This window comes from Narcine bancroftii, chromosome 8 (assembly GCF_036971445.1).
Source record: "Narcine bancroftii isolate sNarBan1 chromosome 8, sNarBan1.hap1, whole genome shotgun sequence".
Classification (NCBI taxonomy): Eukaryota; Metazoa; Chordata; class Chondrichthyes; order Torpediniformes; family Narcinidae; genus Narcine; species Narcine bancroftii.
This window is the reverse complement of record NC_091476.1, coordinates 83,492,349-83,515,771: the sequence shown is the minus strand read 5'-3', so window position 1 is coordinate 83,515,771 and position 23,423 is coordinate 83,492,349. Positions and strand designations below refer to the sequence as shown.

At 42.7% G+C, this 23,423-nt stretch overlaps 1 protein-coding gene across 10 annotated transcripts in view; it reads left to right on the top strand.

Annotated features, from left to right (window-relative positions):
- Positions 1–23,423, top strand: part of tmem45b (transmembrane protein 45B) — a 64,593-nt gene that overhangs the window by 34,770 nt on the left and 6,400 nt on the right. For 8 of the 10 annotated variants that reach the window (XM_069894384.1, XM_069894383.1, XM_069894381.1 and 5 more), the window contains one exon: positions 15,789–16,001. The exons of 1 other annotated variant lie outside the window; for it this stretch is intronic. In XM_069894384.1, coding sequence (XP_069750485.1) covers positions 15,789–16,001 — 213 coding nt within the window. Of the gene's footprint in view, positions 1–15,788; positions 16,002–20,753; positions 21,383–23,423 lie in introns of all 10 variants that reach the window. One more of the 10 variants, XR_011343247.1, reaches the window with a different exon arrangement.

Genomic DNA, 23,423 nt, shown 5'->3' with positions numbered 1-23,423 from the left:
TGGGGGGGGGGTCCTTCTCTGACCACTTGCCTAACAATTAACCAAATCAGATGTGGAGTTACCACAATACAACAGTTCTCAACCTTTTTCTTTCTACTCGCGTCCCTGTGCCCTTAGTGCTCTGTGATTAGTAAGGGATTGCTTAAGGTGGTCTGTGGGTAGGAAGAAAAAGTTTGAAGACCACTGCTTTAATCGTCCCTCATTGACTCGTCATGTGCACGGTTTCAGACGCTAAAGGAAATGGGCCAATGACAATGACAATGAAAGAGTTTATCCAAAACTATTATTAAACATTTATTTTAATAAGAAAAAGTTTAACATTATATATGTTGAAAGAAGAGAAAGCATGCAGATGTTGTTGAAAATTTTCAATAAATATTTAGTTCGGCCTTCGACTTAGTCCAAGTTTTTAATTTTGGCCCTCCGTGAATTTGAGTTTGACACCCCTGTTTTAAACGTTTCAAATTTCTTGCTGATAGGTTGCACACATTGACGCGTCATCACAACGTTATATTCATAGGAACATAGGAAGTAGGAACAGGAGTAGGTCAAAAATGGCCCATCGAGCCTGCTCTGCCATTCAATAAGATCATGGCTGATCTAATTTATGACCTAACTCCACCCACCTGTCTTCTCCCCATATCCCCTAATTCCTCTATCATGTAAAAATTTATCTAACCGAATTTTAGATATGTTTAATGAAGCAGCCTCAACCACTCCCTGGTTAGAGAATTCCAAATATTCACTACTCTCTGGGAAAAACTATTTTTCCTCATCTCTGTCCTAAATCTACTCCCCCAAATCTTGAGACTTACCCGAGTTGGTCCCAGAATGCCAGATCGCCCCTTTTATATAGACTGGAATGACCACACCTGCCCCCCCCTCCCCCCACCACATTCCGTGTCAGTGCTTTTTACACAGCAGGCCTAGCATAAAAGAACCCGCAGGAAGTGGCTGTGTAAAAGGCCTATATGTCAACAAGGACTGGTGGACCAATGTCTCTGCAGTCAATCAGAGAATGAGGTGAAGGGTAGGCTCTTCTACTTACCCAGGGAATTCACTGCCACTTTGATTACAACTGTTTATGTTCCTCCTTCTGCAAATGCAGAAGTTTAGCCCAGGCCACGCCCCCGATGGTTGATGGTTCTGTTTCTTTATCTTTGAAATATAAAGTACATTTTTGACCTGCTGAGTTTTTATTTCAACCACGGTGTGTGAAAACTTACGTGTTGTACTTCACCTTGATGGCTGTATGACTGTCACCAGTGACTTCAATCATGTCAACTTAAAAACAGCCCTACTGAAGTTCCATCATGTCAACTTTGCAACCAGAGGGGCGACTATCTTAGATCTGGTGGTCACCAATGTCCCTGGATTGTACAAGGTGCTCTGCCCCCAACTTGCATACCAGGACCATTCTAATTTCTACTGATTTCTGCTAGAGATACAGACCACTGGTAAAACAAGTCAAACCAGTTCACAAGGAGATCAGGACCTGACCAGAAGAAGCCACAGCAGCTCTGCTGGACTGCTTCGAAAGCACGGACTGGAGCGGATTCAGGTTACCTTCACCAGCATTGATAAGTATTCATACCCAGTGACCAGCTACGTCACCAAGTGCGTTGAAGATGTTACAATGGCGGAACACATCAAATCCCATCTTCCAGTCACATTGGGCCCATCCAGTTTGCCTACCATCCACAGATGATGCTATAGGTTTCGCTCTCTGCTCTGTCCTGATCTAGAAAACAATACCTCATGTACCAGGCTGTTGTTCATTAACTTCAACTCAGGGTACAATAAGATCATAGAGGCCTGTGGATAAACTCACTGGGACTCAACATTCCTCTATGCCATGGGATTTTGGACTTTTGGAACAACAGTAAGAGAATGCAAAGTATCTCAGTCAATGTAGCCAACAATGCTGCAAGCCGAAGCTAACTCTTGGAAATGGCCACCCAAACCCTGGCATCGGATTCATGTAGACTTCGCTGGACCATTCATGGGTGAGACTTTCCTAATAGCTGTGGATGCACACTCCAAATGGCCAGTAGTTTCACAGCTGAACAACACCAAAGCAGATCCCCCGATTGACTGTCTATGAGATATTTTGCCACTTACGGATTTCCTCATGAATTAGTTATGGACAATGGGCCTCAATTTACATCAGAACATTTTTTTAAATTTATGCGCGACAACAATATCAGACATATTTTGTCCACACCCTGTCACCTAATGGGGAGGCAGAACATTTTGTACAAACATTCAAAAAAGCAATGAGAGCCCCTGCTATTCTAGTGGGGGGACCGATTGTGGAAGTGACACATTGACCAATTACGAGCAGCAAAACCTCAAGTCTCAACACGCTGAGCATTGGTGCATTTCAGGGCTGTGTGCTCAGCCCATTACTGCACTGCCAGTTCAGATCAAACAGATTCATCAAGCTTCCGGATGATACAACAGTAGTTGGCCTCATCAGCATCATTGATAAGTTGACTTACAGAGAGAAGTTGGGCGGCTCATAAAATGCGGCGAGATCAACAACCTGAGTCTCAACATGGACAAGACAAAGGCAATGATTGTGGGTTTCAGGAGGTGAAGGGAGATCACACTTCACTACACATTAATGGCTTCATCGTGGAGAGAGTAGAGAGCACACAGTTCCTTGCTGTGCATATAACAGATGACTTATCCTGGACCCACAACACCTCATTCATCAGAAAGGTACGGCAGTGCCTGCATTTCCTTAGAAGGTTGAGGAGGCCCCCATCTTGACAACATTTAACAGGAACACAATTGAGAGTGTTCTGTCTGGCAGCATCACTGTGTGGGATGGTGGCTGCAAAGCATCGGACTGGAAGTCAATAGGGTTAGGGTTAGGGCGGAGAAGGTCACTGGGATCTCCCTTCCCTCTATTGATGACATTTATCAGGACTGTTGTATATGCACTCACACAACTAAGACTCGGAAACGTGATGCTTTCTCGTCCTTTATTTCTATTAGACTAACATGGCTACTGACACATATATGGAAGGGTGACATCATGATGTGGGCATCATGATGTCCAGTAGAAGGTGGGGTTGCACCCAACACTCTTCCCCCGCCGCGATAAATGCTGACCGGGTCCCTTCGGACTAATAAGATTACATCGGGCCCAGGACTACAAGTGAGATTTAGAATACATCTCATGAGTAATTATAATTACAAAAGTGAAAGTATTTAATAATAATCAGGGCACATAGTCCTTAAAGCGCTCAAGTGGTCTTTTTCACTTTTGGACTGCCACAGCATGGTTTGCTGTGCCAGTCTTTGCTTGGGACCCGTAGATAGTCTGGTCAGTGGTCGAGATGGCGGCAACCGCCCGTCTTGGCTGATCTTTGGCGGTGACTCCCCTCCTAGGTGCATGTCTCAGTTACTGAATTCCTCACTGGATTGCTTGGCTCCATGACCATCTCTGCCCCCCCCCCCCCCCATTCGGCCTGAGAGGTGGGATGGTTGGGGCAAGTGACACCAGGTCTAGTTCCACCTCCTCCAGTTCATGAGGCAGTTCATGGACCTTAGTGACAGTCAATGCTCGTAATTGGTCAATGTGTCACTTCCACAATAAGTCCCCCCACTAGAACAGAGAATGAGCAGGGGCAAAATATCTCATAGACAGTCAATCGGGGAATCTGCTTTGGTGTTGTTCAGCTGTGAAACTACTGGCCATTTGGAGTGTGCATCCACAGCTATTAGGAAAATCTCACCCATGAATGGTCCAGCGAAGTCTACATGAATCCGATGCCAGGGTTTGGGTGGCCATTTCCATGAGTTAGCTTCGGCTTGCAGCATTGTTGGCTACATTGACTGAGATACTTTGCATTCTCTTACTGTTGTTCCAATGACTCTGTCTATGGAGGGTCATCAGACATACATTCAGGCCAGTGACTTCATTTGTATCATACCCAGATGGCTGTCATGAAGTTCTGATTTCATGGTAGTTTGCCACTTGGATGAAATAATTGTACAGGTATCCCATAGTAAATATCCTTCTTCGACTGATAGTTCATGGCGATGTGTGTGGTAAGGCTTTAGATCTTCTGGATTTGGGTCACCCATTAAGGGTGAAGTATAGGATCTTGCTTAATGTTGCCTCTTTTCTAGTTTCCTTTGCGATCATCTGGGCTGTGATGGGCAGTTGTTGAAGTTGTTCTTGGTTGACGGCTGCTGCCTCTGCTCTCCATTTAATAATTTCTTCTCATTGTTCTGTCTCGGGGAGCAGCAGGCGTGATAAGGCATCTGCATGGCAGTTGAGTGTTCCTGGTTTATGTTTTATATCATAGTTATACACCGCTAGTAGCATGGCCCAGCTTTGAATTCTGGCTGCAGCTAATACTGGTATAACTTTGTGTGGCTCCAGAATTAAACTAAGAGGCTTGTTATCTGTAATCAGGATGAATTTTCATCCATAAAGATATTGGTGGAATTTTTTTTACACCAAAAATTATTGCCAATCATTCTTTTTCTAGTTGGGCTTAATTGCGTTCGCTTGTGGTTAATATTCACGAAGCATATGCTACTGCCTGCTCACCTTTTTCTGTGATTTGGGATAGTCCTGCTCCTAGTCCCACTGGTGAAGCATCCACGGCTCGTGTAACTTCTTTACTAGGGTCATCGTGGATCTGCACCTTATTTGTTGACGTCAGTATTTCCTTTAGTTGATCGACTGTATTTTTAGTATCTGGTTCTAATACCATCTTTCTTGAGTAATTGGTTCATCGAGCTGCATAGTGCAAGTCCTAGGAAGGACTGTAATTCCGATTTGTTGGTTGGGTATGGGGGCCTTGCAAATGGCTTCTGCTCCTGCTGGATTCATTCGCACCCCCTCGTTGTCAATTGTAAACCCAAGTTATGTTACTGATAATCGTATATAAGCCTGTTATAGTCTGGTTAAAACCTTTTCAAGGTTTTGTAAGTGTTCACTGTTGTTTTGGCCCATGATGATGATGTCATCTAGGTAACACCCAACTGAGAGTTCATATTGTAATTTGTCCATTGTGGCTTGAAAAATGGCAGGTGCTACTGACATTCCGTAAGGCCCGTGTACAGGTGAATAGTTACAGACGGATATTGATTGTCACATTTTCCCTTGATTTTTTGTCCAATTCTATCTCTTCATATGCTTGTGACAAATCTAGTTTTGTGAATTTTTGCCCTCTGTTTAGTGCTTGAAACAATTCTTCTGCCTTGGGCATGGAGTGTTCAGGTATTTTGAGTGATGGATTGATGGTGACTTTGTAATTTCTGCAAATGCCAATCTCACCGCTTGCTTTTCGTACGGATGCAATGGGCGCTGCCCCATCACTGTATTGTATTGGTTCTAATAGGTCTTTCTGTTTTAGTCTGTTTAATTCATCCTCAATTTTTCCCTTTCATAGCAAATGGGACTGTTCTGGCTTTGAAGAATTTTGGTTCTGCATTATCTTTTAATTCCAGTTTGGCTTGAACACCTTTGATTTTCCCCAATTCTTGTTGGAAAACCACTGCGTGGTTGTGGAGGATTTGGTTGAGTTCTGGCTGGGAGGTGTCCATGTAGTTTACATTTAGTATTGAACAGATTTCCAGCCAGTCTAAGGGAGCGTGTTGTAGCCAGTTCCTTCTGAAGATGCTGGTCCCTGGGTATCTACGAAGTAGAGAGAAAGTTTTTGGTTGCTGTTGTTTGTATCGTACTTGGACCGTACATTTTCCTTTTTTTTTAAACTTTATTTATTCGTTCAAAAAACAAATAATATATGACATATACAACAATTAACCACAAGCATGAATGTTATTTTTTATATAGAAAAAAAGAAAAAAAAAGGGAAAAGAACCCCCCCCCTTCAGCCAACTCTCCTAAGGAGAGTCATAAAGAAAGAAAAAAGAAAAAAAATTAAAGAAAAATTAAATATACATATTAAGATCTAATCAATGTAAATTGAAATGTAAATATTCTGAATATAACAATCACTTATTAATAAAAGAATTAGAATTATCACGCGAAACATACGTATTTTTTCATTATTAAACAATATTTCATCTCATTATGCCATCTATTAATATCAATCATATTTGTATCTTTCCACGTACTAGCAATACATTTTTTCACTATGGATAAAGCTAAATACACAAAGCAAGCTGAAACTTATCTAATCCTAAACCTTTCAGAGGTTGCAAACTACCCAATAAAAATACTGTCGGATCTAAAAATATTTTAATCTTATACAGATATTCTAAAAACGATTGAATTTTCTTCCAAAAAGATACATGACCAAACGGCATGAAAAAAAGTTCCAAGCATATCACCACATCCAAAACACAAATCTGATTCATGAAAACCATACTTTTTAAATGTTTCAGGTGTTAAGTATTTATAATTTTTAAATTTTTTTTATTTTTCACACTATAAACCATACAGACATACAGACATTTTTCTCTTGAATATATACAGTGTCATTTTCTCCCCCTTTCCCCCCCTCCCTTCACTCCCTCTCTCACCCCCCTTCCCATTTGTTCAAAGTTCAATCTATAAGATACATTAAACCCGTTAAACAATGTCATCACTTAATAAAAATAAACGAGAAATTTTTGTCTTTTACTTTTATGTACTGAGTCAATTCATTTCGTTGTCTTCTCCTTCTGTCATTTTAGGTGGTGGAGGTCTGTGGTAGGATTTCTCTATTGTGTTTCATGTATGGTACCCATATTTGTTCGAATATTGTGATGTTATTTCTTAAATTATATGTTATTTTTTCTAATGGAATACATTTATTTATTTCTATGTACCATTGTTGTATTCTCAAGTTGTCTTCTAATTTCCAGGTTGACATAATACATTTTTTTGCTACAGCTAGGGCTATGATAATAAATCTTTTTTGTGCTCCATCCAAATCGAGTCCAAATTCTTTATTTCTTATATTACTTAGAAGGAAGATCTCTGGGTTTTTTGGTATATTGCTTTTTGTGATTTTATTTAATATCTGGTTTAGATCTTCCCAAAATTTTTTCACTTTCTCACATGCCCAAATTGCATGTATTGTTGTTCCTGTTTCCTTTTTACAGCGAAAACATCTATCTGATACTGTTGGGTCCCATTTATTTAACTTTTGGGGTGTGATGTATAGCCTTTGTAACCAATTATATTGTATCATGCGTAACCTCATGTTTATTGTATTTCTCATAGTTCCGGAGCATAGCTTTTCCCATGTTTCATTCTTTATCTTTATGTTTAGATCTTGTTCCCATTTTTGTTTAGGTTTACAGTTTGTTTCCTCGTTCTCCTTTTCTTGCAGTTTGATTACATGTTTGTTATAAATATTTTAATTATCATTGTGTCTGTAATCACATATTCAAAATTGCTTCCTTCTGGTAACCTCAGACTGTTTCCCAATTTGTCCTTCAAGTAGGTTTTCTGTTGATGGTATGCAAACATTGTATCATGAGTTATATTATATTTGTCCTTCATTTGTTCAAAAGATAATAATTTATTTCCTGAAAAACAATTTTCTATTCTTTTGATCCCTTTTCTCTCCCATTCTTTGAAGGAAAGGTTATTTATTGTGAAAGGGATTAGTTGATTTTGTGTCAATATTAATTTTGATAGTTGATAATTTATTTTATTCCTTTCTACGTGAATCTTCTTCCAAATGTTGAGCAGATGGTGCAATACTGGTGAATTCCTACGTTGCACCAATTTTTCATCCCACTTATATAGTATATGTTCAGGTATCTTCTCCCCTATTTTATCTAGCTCTAATCTGGTCCAATCTGGTTTTTCCCTTGTTTGATAAAAATCTGATAGGTATCTTAATTGTGCTGCTCTATAATAATTCTTAAAGTTTGGTAGTTGTGAGCCTCCTTGTTTGTACCATTCTGTTAATTTATCTAGCGCTATCCTCGGTTTCCCCCCTTTCCATAGGACTTTCCTTATTATTTTCTTTAGCTTCTTGAAGAATTTCTCTGTTAGGTGAATTGGTATGATTGAAATAGGTATTGTATCCTTGGGAAGATGTTCATTTTAATAAAGTTTATCCTTCCTATCACTGTGTTCCTACCACTGGAATACAAAGGTAAAAAAAAAATTTTCTACCTAGACATAAGTTTTGAACTCCTGAAGAAGAGGAAGGAGTTTAATGCAGCAAAATCGACCTTATGGAAAAAAGGTTATAAATTTATGTTAAAATATCTAGTGGTGCTTAAAGTAGTTATCTCGGGGCAGCAAAGCAAACTTATCTCGGTCCGGAAAAAGCACAAAAATTTGCAGAACACCTACAAAACAGATAGAGAGATGAAGAGATGTAACAAGAACAAAAATGACAACAAACTATATATAAAGAAGAATAAAGTATAAGTATGAACTAAGAAGGGAAAGAAAGGGAAGAAAGGAAGTAAGGAGGGAATTAAGAGAGTGAGCTTTGTTATATATGAAGATTAAAAACTTTTCGGGGAGGCTGGGTGGGGAAGAATAACAGTCACTGCAAAATCAGTTGACGCTTGCGAACGGGTTCACAAATCCAAATGGAGAGGGGAGATGTGGTTGCCCGATAAGGGACAAAGGGACTATTGGGGTTAAAGAAATTTTAGATATGGGAATAGTGGAAATATTTTATGTTTTAGAAATGTTGTCTTACAATGTGTTCAAAAAAAGGAAACAGAAATAGATAAGAAGGGAAGGTGGTAATGAGGAAACGGAAAGGAAAGATAAACAAAGTATGAAATGGCCATGTTGAATTATATGACTTTAAATATTAACGGAATACATAACCAAATCAAAAGGAAGAAGCTGTTAAATTTACTGAAGAAAGAAAAAATTGATATAGCATTCGTGCAAGAAACACATCTAACTGAAGTGGAACACAAGAAATTAAAGAGAGATTGGATAGGACATGTAACAGCAGCATCATATAATTCAAAAGCCAGAGGAGTAGCTATATTAATCAATAAAAATGACCCAATCAAAATAGAAGAGGAAATAATAGATCCAGCAGGGAGGTATGTAATGATAAAATGTCAGATATATTCAGAATTTTGGAATCTACTCAATGTATATTCACCTAATGAAGAAGATCAAAAATGTATGCAAGATATCTTTTTGTAGATTGCAGATACGCAAGGGAATATACTAATAGGAGGGGATTTTAACTTTCATTTGGACTCAAACATGGATAAAACTGGAAAAAAGACTAACAGAAAGAACAAAGTAACCAAATTTATAATTAAATCGATGCAAGAAATGCAACTTTTGGATATATGGAGGAAACAACACCCAAAGGAAAAGGAATATTCATATTATTCGGGTGGACATAAAACATACTCAAGGATAGACCTGTTCCTGTTATCAGCCCACATTCAAGGAAGAGTTAAGAAAACGGAATATAAAGCTAGATTGTTATCAGATCACTCACCCCCGTTATTGGCAATAGAGCTGGAGGACATCCCACCAAGAATGTATAGATGGAGATTAAACTCCATGCTATTTAAAAGATACGATTTTAGAGAATTCATTGAGCGACAAATTAACATGTACTTTGAAATAAATACGGAATCAGTAAAAAATAAATTTATACTATGGGATGCAATGAAAGCCTTCATCAGAGGACAGATAATAAGTTATGTAACTAAGATGAAGAAGGATGACAATCAAGAAATAGAACAGTTGGAAAGGGAAATAACAAATACAGAAAAAGAATTAGCAATAAAGGAAGATACAACTAAAAGAAGAGAATTGACAGACAAGAAAATAAAAAAAGGTGTTAAGTATAATTGATGTAAAAAATGATAGTTAATCATTGCATAATGAGCATTTATCAATCTAGTTACACTATCATAACAAACATCTAACCAATCATCTTCATAAAAAATAAAACCCGTATCCACTTCCCATTTACTTTTAGATCTATCCCAACCCTTTTTATCCATACCATCCTGTAATATTTGATACATAGATGAAATATAACCCTTCTCTGGTACCTTCATAAGAAAAGTCTCAAATTTAGTCATTTCAGGTAAAATCATATCTCTACCAAACATACATTTTACCAAAGATCGAATTTGATAATAAAGAAATAAAGAGTTCTTATCAATACCAAAACCTTCCATCATCTGATTAAAAGATAAAAATTTACTCTCTTTAAAACAATCTCCCAAAATTTTCACACTTTTAAATCTCCAATGCAATAAACTTCAATTATGTATTGAAAAAGAAATGTTGATTATTATACAATGGAGTCAAAGCTGATAATTTACCCCTAGAGCATCTCATTTTATTTTTCTTTATCCATAACTTCATTAAATGTTTTAGTATAGGCACATTATATTCCATCTAAACAAAAATTGATGTATTTCAAATTCAGAAATATTTGCCATCTCAATTTTGGCCCAACTAGGAGGCCGTACCAAATCCATCAATGAACTAATAAATTTAAGTTGGGCTGCTTCATAATAATTTTGAAAATGAGGTAAACGTAATCCCCCTAACTCATATTTCCAAGTTAATTTATTCAAAGCTACTCTCGAAAATTTACCCCTCCATAAAAACTCCCTAACCATTTTATTCAAATCTCGAAAAAAAATATTATCAAGTAAATACGGAATAGATTGAAACAAATATTGTATATGTGGAAAGATATTCATCTTAATTGTATTTATCCTACCCATTAAATTAATAGGTAAATCTTTCCATTTGATCAAATCAGTTTTAATTTTTTTCATTAATGGAACATAATTTAATTTATATAAAGATTGATAATTAACATTCAAAATTATACCCAAATATTTAATTCGATCAGTCCATTTCAAATTAATAATATTCTTATAAACTGAATAATCTCTTTCACTTACCAGTAATATTTCACTTTTTTTCCCAATTAATTTTATATCCAGAAAGACATCCATATTGTATTAAACACTCCTTCAAGTGCAAAAGTGACTGAGCTGGGTTTACTAAATACACCAATACATAATCAGCTACACCTTTAGCCCTAGAATTAAATGAAGAAGAATATACATGCCCAACCAAGTCCCTCTTTAATTTCATACTTTCCTTCACATTCAAATGTGTTCCTTGTAAAAAAGCAATATCAATTTTCATTTTCTTAATATATGCCAAGACTCGCTTACGCTTAATCGGACTGTTTAATCCTCGAACATTAAAAGTAGCAAACCTCAACTTTGACATACTTACTATTATTACCAAATACCAATAATATCTTTATATAAAAACTCAAATCAACGTATATAGGCCCTCCAATAGGAAAAAAAATCACAAATTAAAAATTAACTAAAATGAAAATAAAAAAATAATAAAGAAAAAAAAGAAACCCTCCCCCCCAAAAAAAACTACTAAAAGGTAGTAATGTCCTAAGCAAAAATTGGGTGTGGGTCACTCACCACTGGCTGATGACTAGTAAAGAACTTAGAGCAAATCTCTCCCTCCCCAGCCAAACAATCAATAACATCAAAATATCATAATAACAAAAAAAGAGTAAGAAAAAGAAAATTCTTCTTTTCATCCAAGAGATTCCAATCTCGAAGATCCCATTTCAGAAGTTGGATTCTTTCCATTCTCGTTCTTCCCATTTCTGCCATTTCTTCCGTTTCCAGAACAACCAGACTTTTCTTTAGGAGATAATGGTGGACTACGTCTTTGTCCTCTTATATCTGGCAATGAATCAGCAAAAATCATTGCTTCACAATCATTTTCAAAAAACCGAAATTGATAGTCTCCATAAAACACCTTCAACACTGCAGGATAGCGAAAAGTAGACTTATAACCTTTACGCCACAAAAATTCTTTAACTGGATTAAATCGACATTGATGTTGAATGACCCCTTGACTCAAATCAGGGTAAAAAAAAACTCTGCTATTCTAAATCAATAACAGAGTTTGTCGTTGTCTCGCATTCTGCACTGCTAGTCGAAGTATTACTTCTCTGTCTAAATAATTCAAACATCGAATTATTACCGGTCTCGGTGGTTGACCAGCTGAGGGTCTTCTTCTTAGAGCTCTATGGACTCTTTCCAGTACCAATCCCCCAGAAAAAAATTCTTGCCCTAATACTTGCGGGATCCCGTCTTTAAAGAAATGAAGAGGATCTTGTCCTTCTATACCTTCTGGCAAACCAACAATTTTCACATTATTCCTTCTGCTTTGATTCTCCAAGTAGTCTATTTTCCTCTCTAGCTCCTTCTCGCATTCTCCCAATTCTATGACTGATTTTTCTACCTTCAACACTTTTTCTGTTAGAAGCCACTTGTTGTTTACAGTCCAAAAAAGCAGTCTGAAATTTTAAAATCATTCATAAGATGCATCCACATGTGTCTTAACCATATTTAATTCTGAACTTATATCAGCATTTATTTGAGCCATTTCATTCATTTGAAATGTCAAAGGTTTTATGATAGCTTGAACATTATCATTTAGTTGCATACACTGTAGGTCAGAAAAGCTCAGCCCTGCTCTCTCTGACGTAGTGGCAGAACAAGGTAACTGCAGCTCCTGCTGCAACTCAACAGAAGGCATTTTAAAAGTTTTACTGCGGGTCTGGACTCCCTGTGACAGCACTCCAACTTCCTCAGGGAGTCGCCGCTGGTCTCCCCCCCGCATCTCGTTTTTTCATCAAATCACGAAGGTAAGCGATTTCTTCAGATTGAAGAGCTTCCTGATGCATTTCCAACAATGGAGTCGTCTTCCTGCATGCTCCCTCTGTTGAAATCAAAAGGCTTTCCAAATCGGGGTCACTTCTTGGGAACACTCACCTTCTTCCAGAGAACGGGTAATTCCAGCGCCATCCTTCACTTGGTGAGTAATAGACATTTTTTTTTCAGCTCCCACAGGCAGTCTTTGTGGTTTAGACACTGAAGAAATTAAACCTGAAGCTGTAACAAGTTGTTTAGGCCCCAAATCTTCAGCACTTCGAAAATGTAACTACTTCTGCACTTGAGGTTTAATCTTTTTACCATTAATAGCCATAATAATTCCTTAATACTTTAAACTAAAATTTAAAAAGTTTAAACTTGAAAACAAAGAGTTAAAAAACGGGTACTTAAAAGTCTGGCCAGAGAGGTCGAGATTACACTTCTAGACTCTACGCCATCTTGCCACGCCCCCCTACATTTTCCAAACACCTTGATTCTGTCTCCTGTAACAGATCTTAGAATTATTTCAGTTGCTTTTACCAGGAGGCGTGGCAGCAAGCTTTTCTTTACATGTAACGGCATTAAGGACACCTCTGCCCTTGTGTCTCACTCCATCTTCAGGGACTGTCCGTTTATTTTTTGCTGTATAAAGATTGCTGTGTTTCCTTCGTTTATTTCTCAGATGTGTAATATCTCAGGAGCTGAAATGTCAGGAGCTTGAAGGTCAGCCATTGGGCTTTATCATCATCATTGCCAGGTTACCTCTCTCTCTCTCTCTGCTATTGTTTTGACTTTAGCTGCCTGTTTATTTGCAGGCTATCGGCTTAAGCGAACATTTAGCTTTGATATGTCCTTCTGTTTGCACTGGTTGCATTTAGAATTTTTGAAGAAACAGTTTTCTGGTCGGCGGTTGTATTTCCCACAACGGAAGCATGGTTGGCAGGAAGACCTCCCGACTAGTAGGTCTGGTTGACCCACATCCAAGTTTTTATCTGCCATTCAGAGCTGCAGACAGCCCTGTATACAACCTGTAATGTAATGTCTTGATCCATTGCTAATAATTTTAGCCTTGCTTGGCCCATCACTAATCTGTCTCGCTGTGTCTGATTTAGAAACTGCTCAAAAATCTTTTAGTTTTCTGCCAGAAATGACAGTTCTCTGCTAGTTTGCGCAATGATGCCAGGTATTTACTTACTGTTTCTCCTGGCCCTTGTCTCCTTTCAAAAAATCGTTGCCTTTCTGCCATAACTGGTGGTCTGGGGCTTAAATAGTTCTTTAGAGCTGTGCATAATTTGTTGAATGTCTTCATCCCTGGATCCCCAGGGCCAGGAAAGTCTTAAGGAGGTCGAATGTTTTGCTGCCCTTTATACTGAGGAAAAAGGTACGTTTGCGGCTTACTGGACCTTCCACAATATTGTAGTAGTTAAACCATTCTACATAGTTGTCCCAACTTTTTTCTACTTTACTGAATTCCCTGAACTTTCCCTCTGCCATCTTGGTGCGCTTTCACCTTGATCTTTTGCGAAAATTTGTTGGGCTTGTTAACTAGTTGTTTTCTACCTTTCTTCTGTCGTTTTCATTCTCACGGTTGGTGCATGGAGTATGTGTAGGGTTTGTTTCATACCTCGTCGGCACTCAAACAATTAAGACTCAGAGACGTGATGCTTTCTCATCCTTTATTTCTGACACACAGGATTATATATATGGAAGGGTGACATCGTGATGTGGGTATCATGATGTCCATCAGAGGGTGGGCTTGTACCCAACGAGGACCATTGCTTATTAGGGCTCAAAGAAATTCTAGATGATCTTTCCTTCCAGCACACACAGTACCATCAAGAGGGAAACACAGGAGCAGCAAAATCAAGACTGCCAACCTGGTTAATGGCTTCTTTCTGCAAGCTGTGAGATTGATGACATCTTTATGTATTTTATGTACGCATGTGATTATTATGTACTATAAATTGTGTGTGCACTGTGATCCAGAGAAACACTGTATTGTCTGGTTCTAAATGTCCAGTCTGTGTGGACCCAAGGTTCTCCCTTCCACCCTGAATCCCCTTTCACTTTTTTCTTGGGGGGGGGGGGGTCATTGGCCAGCCAGAGGTTCCCAGGAATCAGTGTGAATATTGCATTTCTTCGAAGAGATTTTAAACACATTCATTTCCTCTGTCTGCAAGGTGATCTCTTCTCATGGCTGAGATTGGAATGCAGTATGTTCAGGGAGCCCAGAGGCAAAGCTTGCAAAAGGCCTGGTTTTCCTGACAGAGGCAACCAGTGGCATGTTTCCAGTGTCAAGCTGCCTGCTGAAGGGAGTGTGACTGACATCAATCACGCGAAGCAGAGTGAAGGTTAAATGCAGGCTTTAATAGAGTGATCTATACTGCTAAGTCTTGCCTCTGTGGAAACCCAGGTGAGAAGGAGGAGCATGAGCTCCGATAGGCTTTATATACAGGGTCGTCACGTGGTGACCTAGTAGGCCTCAAGAGGCCGACAGGCGAGCAGCGACCACTGCCTGGTCTGGGAGCTTTTCTGAAAACATCCTTTACCACAGTCAACAAAAGTTGGTGCTGATACCTTGAAGGGGGTACATTTCACTGTTGATATCTGCTTTCTTCGAGAGGAGGATGCAGTCTTATGGAATGTGGCCTGTGCTGTTCAGTGTCTTGCCAGGAACTTGTATTTTTAGAGAGCAGTGTGCTGCAGCAGGGGCATATTGGGAGAGAAGACATTGTTTGGTGGATGTTTAGTGTAAGACCCACCTTCTCGTGTGCTTCAGTGAACGCGTTGACAGCGTCTTTTTGAGCACGGGCGAACAACAGCATAATCCGTAGACTGTGGCTCGAGTCCTGAGCCTAGAGGGCTCTTCCTGCCTACTGAACACTTCCCTGTCACTTCTGAAGATTAGTTCCGTTCCTGCTGTCGGTTGGTTGGCGATAAGATATCAGTCTTCACTGAGATTGGCCCTGTAGTTGACTGTTCATTCGCTAGCCACGGCCATGGACATCTGTTTGGTTTGGACACTCCAGTTCTAGTTACCTGGGAAAAGGGAAAAGCCCATTCCTACTCAGATACATCGCTCATAAAACAATAGATATCGGAACATTGCTCTTTTAACTTGGTTTTTTCCTCTCTAGGAATTCTAGCTGAGCAGTTTGTCCCAGATGGACCCCACCTGCATTTACTGAGCCAAGACAGGCAATCATGGGTCAAGCTCATGAACTGGCAGCACAGCACCATGTACCTGTTCTTTGGCATCTCTGGCATTGTTGACATCCTCACATACTCCTCTGTCAGGATCCCCCTCGGCATTGACCGCCTGGTCCTCTCTCTGGCAGTGTTCATGGAAGGTGAGTGCTTTCGCAGTTCTTCTCTCCAATGCCTGCTCATCACAAGCCTGCTTCTGTTACTCAGACATTCAGCAACTGTGTTATAAATGTGAATTTATTTGGCGGCCATCTTCACTGTCCACTTTAGTGTCATCTACAAACTTGCTCACCATGCATGCATGTTTTCATCTAAATCATCGATACAGATGACAAATAACAGGTCCAGCACCAAACCCTGTGGCACACCATGAGCTACAGGTCACCCTGACCACACTCAAATTCACAGATGATGCACTGCCCATGACCCTCAAATCCGTCTTGACCCACTTAGGGAATGATACCTCATGCACCAATTCATTGACTTCAGCTCCGGGTTCAGCATGAACATACCTCAGATAAACTGTCCTCACTGGGAATAAACACCCCTCTCTACAACAGACGGCTGCAAAACCTCAAGCCCCACCACTCAGGGCTGTGCACTCAGCAGTTACTGAGTCACGCTGCTAACTCATGACAGTCCTGCCAGGTTCAGCTCCAACAGAATCATCAAATTTGCAGATGACACAATGGTAGTTGGCCTCAGGGGCAGTAATGAGTTGGCTAACAGAGAGAAGGTTGGAAGGCTTGAACAGTGGCACATGAGCAACAAATGGAGTCTCAGCATGAACTTCAGGAGCCACTTTCGCTACATACCAATGGCTCTGACATAGAGAGAATGGGAAATGAAAAGTTCCTTGGCATCCATTTAAAGGACAACCCATCCTGGACCCTCAACACCTCCTCATTAGTCAGGAAGGGGCAGCAGCGCCTACACTTCCAAAAGAGGTTGAGGAGGGCAGGGTTACTAGGCCCCATCCTAGCAACATTCAACAGGAGCACCATAGAGAGTATCCTGGCTGGCAGCATCTCAGTGCGGTTCAGTTGCTGCCAAGCATCAGATCAGAGGTAGGTGCAGAGGGTGATTGTGATAGTACAGATCTATCACCAATGTATATAGTGTATCTTTGGCTTGGCTTCGCGGACAAAGATTTATGGAGGGGGTAAAAGTCCACGTCAGCTGCAGGCTCGTTTGTGGCTGACAAGTCCGATGCGGGACAGGCAGACACGGTTGCAGCGGCTGCAGGGGAAAATTGGTTGGTTGGGGTTGGGTGTTGGGTTTTTCCTCCTTTGCCTTTTGTCAGTGAGGTGGGATCTGCGGTCTTCTTCAAAGGAGGTTGCTGCCCGCCAAACTGTGAGGCGCCAAGATGCACGGTTTGAGGCGATATCAGCCCACTGGCGGTGGTCAATGTGGCAGGCACCAAGAGATTTCTTTAGGCAGTCCTTGTACCTTTTCTTTGGTGCACCTCTGTCACGGTGGCCAGTGGAGAGCTCGCCATATAACACGATCTTGGGAAGGCGATGGTCCTCCATTCTGGAGACGTGACCCACCCAGCGCAGCTGGATCTTCAGCAGCGTGGACTCGATGCATCGAGTCCATATAGTGTATATAGTTACTGTAACTAGACTGTGCTTACAGCAATTGGCTGAGAGCTTAGCCACGCCTACTGTCTGGGCCTTAAAGGGTTATGTCCCTAGCCAGGTCAGATCATTCCAGACTGGTCGGCCACCTGTGAAGAGCTCCTGTCTTTTGCTAATAAAAGCCTTGGTTTGGATCAACAAGTCTTTGGTTCTTTCAACAAGCTCTACAATTTTATTAGCAAAAAGATTTTTTTTTAAAAAAGGGATGGAGCGTCTAACTCGGCCAGAAAAACTTGACATTGACCCACAATCAGCTACAGCCTTCAAAGCCTTTAAGTTCTGGCTGTTGAACTTCGAAAACTTCCTAAGGCTCATTGAGGTGGAGGAGGATAACCAGCGTCTAACAGCATTGCTGTCCTGTCTATGGTGTCCTTGAGAGTCTACGAGAACATCCAGGATGAGACCACCTACACCGCAGCCATAAAGGTACTGAAAGAACTGTACGATCAACCAATGAACAGAGTTCATGCCCGGCTCATGCTTGCGTTGAGGAAGCAACAGCCCGGCGAGTCCAGCAGGGCATATTTACAAGTAGTAAAGGCGTTGGGCAAGGACTGTAACTATGTGGACAAAACTGCTGCCGAGATCACAAACGATCTCATCCGGGATGCCTATGTGGCCGGGCTCCGATCGAATGAAGTGAGGCTGCACTTGCTCAAACAAGGGGTAGAAAAACTAGAGGACATGGCCCGGATTGCAATCACAATGGAGGATGCAGCCTTAAAGTCCACCGAGTTCTCTAGGGACTGGACCCCACGTTCTGATGTGAGTAGAGTGCCCTTCTACCCTACCACCCCCCGAGATACTGATGGCCTGTCGGCTGCTGCTACACTGCCCCCTGAGAACCCAAAATGTAATTTCTGTGGGAGGGACAAACACAGCAGGTCCCAGTGCCCAGCAAGAAAAGCCAGGTGCCAGAACTGCCTTAAAAAGGGCCACTTTGCTGCAGTCTGTAGGTCTAAAATGGCCGCCGGCAAACACAGTGCCTCGTGTGAAGCCCAACCGCCACTATCCCATTCAAACACTTCTTCCCCAGAGCTCTCGTCCAATGAGAGTGAGGGCTCCCCTACAAGGCAATGCCTGACGTCATGGAGACGCCGAACCCAGAAGGGGCAGCCCACCCTTGTAACCATGATGTTGGCCTGCCCCTCACCCCCATGCGGAACACTCGACCCGGCCTCGGTCCCGACTGCAGCGCCCGCTATTGCCACGCCCACGACTACCCCCGGGGCCGACGCTACCGCTGCTGCTGCCGCTGCCACCGCCAGAGCCACCCCCGGAGATGACGCTACCGCTACCGCTGCCCGCTCCCCTGCTGCCACTGCCCACGCCACCCCTGGTGCGGCCACCGCGACTGACTGGGGACCCGCCGCGGCCAACCAGGTATTCGCCCTAGCGTCCATCGCTGATGACCGCTAGGGCCCGACTGTCACAACCGACGACCTACCCACCGCCAACCGCGAGCAACAACCCCCACTACTTACCGTTCATCCGCTGACGCCACCACAACAGCACCTCCGGGAGTACCGTATCTGGACAATGTCACCATCTGCGGCCACGACACGCAGTACCACGACGCCAACCTAGACAAATTTCTTCAAACTGCCAGTCGGCTGAACCTGACCTACAATTTTGACAAGTGTGTCTTCCGGACCACACGACTCGCCATTCTAGGTTGCGTGGTGGAGAACGGGGTAGTGATGCCAGATCCTGACTGCATGCGTCCCCTAATGGACTTACCCCCCCCCCCCCCCCACCCATACCCAGAAAGCGCTCAAACGCTGCCTGGGCTTTTTCTCATATTATGCCCAATGGGTTCCACACTACGCCGACAAGGCGCGTCCTCTTATCAAGACCACCTCCTTTCCCCTCTCGACCAAAACCAGAGTGGCTTTCGATCAAATCAAATCCGACATCGCCGCTGCAACGCTGCACGCGATCGATGAGTCTGTCCCGTTTCAAGTCGAGAGCGATGCATCCGACTTCATCCTGGCAGCCACCTTGAACCAGGCTGGTCGGCCTGTAGCCTTCTTCTCCAGAACCCTCCAGTGTCCAGAGAGTAGACACTCCTCGATCGAGAAGGAGGCCCAGGCCATAGTTGAAGTGGTGCGTCGTTGGAGACATTAACTCGCTGGGAGGCGCTTTATACTGTTGACTGATCAACGCGCGGTCTCATTCATGTTCAGCAACACCCAGCGTGGTAAGATAAAAAATGACAAAATTGCCAGATGGAGAATCAAACTCTCCACCTTTAACTATGACATCCTGTACCGGCCTGGTAAGCTCAACGACCCACCTGACGCGCTCTCCAGGGGGATGTGTGCCAGCGTACAGATGGACAGACTACAGAAACTCCATGAGGCGCTCTGTCATCCAGGGGTCACTAGGTTTGCCCACTTTGTCAAAGCTCGCAACCTACCCTACACAGTCGAGGAGATTTGCTCCATGACCCGAGCCTGTTCGGTGTGCGCTGAATGCAAGCCCCACTTTTTCCGTCCGGGGAACTTCCACGTTATCAAAGCCACCCGCCCCTTCGAGCGTCTTAGCGTAGACTTTAAGGGGCCCCTACCGTCGACCAACCGTAATAACTACATCCTTACGGCCATCGACGAGTACTCCCGCTTCCCGTTCGCTGTGCCCTGCCCAGACACCACTGCCACCTCAGTGATAAAGGCCCTTCACAGTATCTTCGCCATTTTCGGGTACCCCAATTCCATCCACAGTGATAGGGGGTCCTCATTCATGAGCGCAGAGCTGCAACAGTACCTTCTGGATTGTGGTATCACTTCAAGCAGGACCACCAGCTATAACCCACGCGGTAACGGCCAGGCCGAGAGGGAGAATGCCACCACCTGGAGACCCGTTACACTGGCTCTCCGGTCTAAAGGTCACACCACCTCTCACTGGCAGGAAATTCTCACTAGTGCCTTACACTCCATCCGCTCCCTCCTATGTACCGCAACAAATGCCACCCCCCACAAAAGGATGTTCTTTTTCCCGAGGAAATCCGAATCAGGAACCACTGTTATGGCATGGCTCACTGTCCTTGGCCCCGTCCTTTTGCGACGCCACGTCCGGCACTCAAAGAATGACCCCTTGGTCGACCGAGTGACTCTACTCCACGCGAACCCGCATTACGCCTATGTTGAGTTCCCAGACGGGCAGGAGGACACTGTTTCGGTGTGGGACCTAGCTCAGGATGCAGTAGGCCCAGCAACCCCCCAACTCAACTTTCCCCAACTCTTTATTTCCCAGGCCCCATGCCGGAACAGAAGGACCAACAGCACCCCAACGACCCGGGCCACCCTGCCGACAACACGGCTGGGGAATTGAGCGAAGGAGTGGTCGCACCCAATGAGCCCGCTGGCGACACCACTCCAGCGACCCCAATCCTGGCACCATGGCGGTCACGCCGGATGGTCAGACCCCCTGACCGCTACAGTCCTTAACCTACCCCTTCCTTCCCTTCTCCCTCTTCAGCCCTTCCACCCCAGGGTCAGTTCTCCAAGAAGGGGTGATTGTGATAGTACAGACCTATCACCAATGTATATAGTTACAGTATCTAGAGTATGTAATGACTGTGCTTACAGCGATTGGCTGACAGCTTAGGCACGCCTACTGTCTGGGCCTTAAAGGGTTGTGTCCCTAGCCAGGTCGGATCATTCCGGACTGGTCGGTCACCTGTGAAGAGCTCCTGTCTTTTGCTAATAAAAGCCTTGGTTTGGATCAACAAGTCTTTGGTTCTTTCGACGAGCTCTACAGTGATTAAAACTGCTGAGAAAATCACTGGGGTCTACCTTCCCTCGATTAATGATGTCTACAAGAAACAGTGCTTAAAGAGGATTCAGAGAATCATGGAGGACCCTTTTACCATCCAGGAAGAGGTACAGGAGCATAAATACCAATACTGCTAAGCTGGGGAACCATTTCTTCCCACAGGTAGTGAGACTGTTGACAATCTGAGAAATCCATCAATTATTTATATATTGTGTGTGTGTGTGTGTGTTTATGTTTGTGTGTATATATTTGCGTGTGTGTCTATGTCAGTGTGTGTGTCTGTGTGTTTTTGTGTGTGTATACCTGTGTGTGTGTGTTTTTATCTGTGTGTGTATATTTGTGTGTGTGTGTGTGTGTGTATGTTTATCTGTGTGTGTTTATGAGTGTGTATATATTTGTGTGTGCGTTTATGCGTGTGTGTTTATGTGTGTCTGTGTGTTTATGTGTGTGTGTCTATGTCTGTGTGTGTTTGTGTGTTTATGTGTGTGTCTATGTCTGTGTGTGTGTCTCTGTTTATGTGTGTGTGTGTTCTTATCTGTGTGTGTGTTTATGTGTGTGTCTGTGGTCTTTATGTGTGTGTGTCTATGTCTATGTGTGTCTGTGTGTTTATGTGTGTGTTTATGTGTCTGTGTGTTTATGTGTGTGTTTATGTATGTGTGTTTATCTGTGTGTGTGTGTGTGTGTGTGTGTGTGTGTGTGTGTGTACATTTTCTCCCAGGATGAGGTCTACCACTCCAGAATGTTCAAAATGTCCTCGATGGCTTCCTCTCTACTGCCATCAACTCAGCCCCTACCCACATCTCCTCCATTTAAAGATAAATGTTCCATTATTGTCACGTAACACTACATTTAGAATGTCATGTACATGAAATTCTTTAACTTTGTCTACCGTAAGGAAGACAGGGTTGCCACTATATCCAGCACCCCTCACATCTGCCCTGGCCTGGCCCCTTCCACCCCAAGATGTAACAGAGACATGATTCCCCTTGTGCTCACCCACCAGCATCCACACCCAACATAGAACCCTCCACAATTTCTGACAGCTATAATAGAATCACAAACTCTCCTTCCCTTTCTGCAGGGGCGGCTCCCTCTGGACTCACTCATCCATTCCCACCAATCACCCACTTGGTACCTACCCCTGCAACCTCAGGAAATGCGGCACTACTGCCCACATCTCCTCCCTCAACGCCATTTGGGGCCCCAAACAGTCCTTCCAAGTGACATTTCACTTGTGAATCTGTGAAGCTCACTTACTGCATCCAGTTCTCTCCTTGTTGCTTCCTCTATGTCGGAGAGACTGGCCTCAAACTGGAAGGTCATTACATTGAGCACCATCACTCTGTCGGCAGCATAAACAGGGACCTCACTGTGGCCAACCATTTTAATTCCACACCTCATTCCTGCACTGACATGTCTGGCCATTGCCTTATACACTGCCAAACCAAGGCTAACCACAAACCTTCTTGGAAGTCTCCAACCAGACAACATCAATATTGAACTCCAATTTCTCCAACCCCTTTTTTATCTTTGCCTATCCCCTGTCTCCTTTCCTTTCATCAGGGCGATTCCCTCTGCCCTCCCCCTATCACCACTGCTTTTTTCTCTTCTACCCTCCCACCTCTTACCCATTTGCCTGTGCTCCTCCCCACATCCACTTCCTTCCTCCACCTTTTTGTTCAGGTTCTTGCCTTGACAAAATGTTGGTTACCCTACACTTCCTATTGATGCCAGGTGACCTACTGAGTTTCTCCAGCGCATTGTACTGCTCTCGACCCCAGCATCTGCAGATGTTTCCGTTTAACTCTTCAAATATGACCAAGACCAAATTTCCCTCCACTCTGCCATCTCACTTCGGCCTTATCGCTTTGTTAACTTGTGTCGTGTGCAACTCTGGCTCTCTTCGATTCCCTATTGCTTAAATTCTCCTTGCTTGAGGAACCTGACCTCCTTATGCCCTTGAGAAAAATGCACCACCTCCCATTCATCTTTATTTAGATTGATTTGCCAATCATATGTTCTTTCAGGATTGATTAATGGGACAGAATTGGTCAGCATCAATTCTGAGATGATTTTAGATCTTGAGTCCAAATTACTCCTACAGGAAGTAGGGATAGAAGTGGTCCAGGGGCCAATTCAGACAGAACA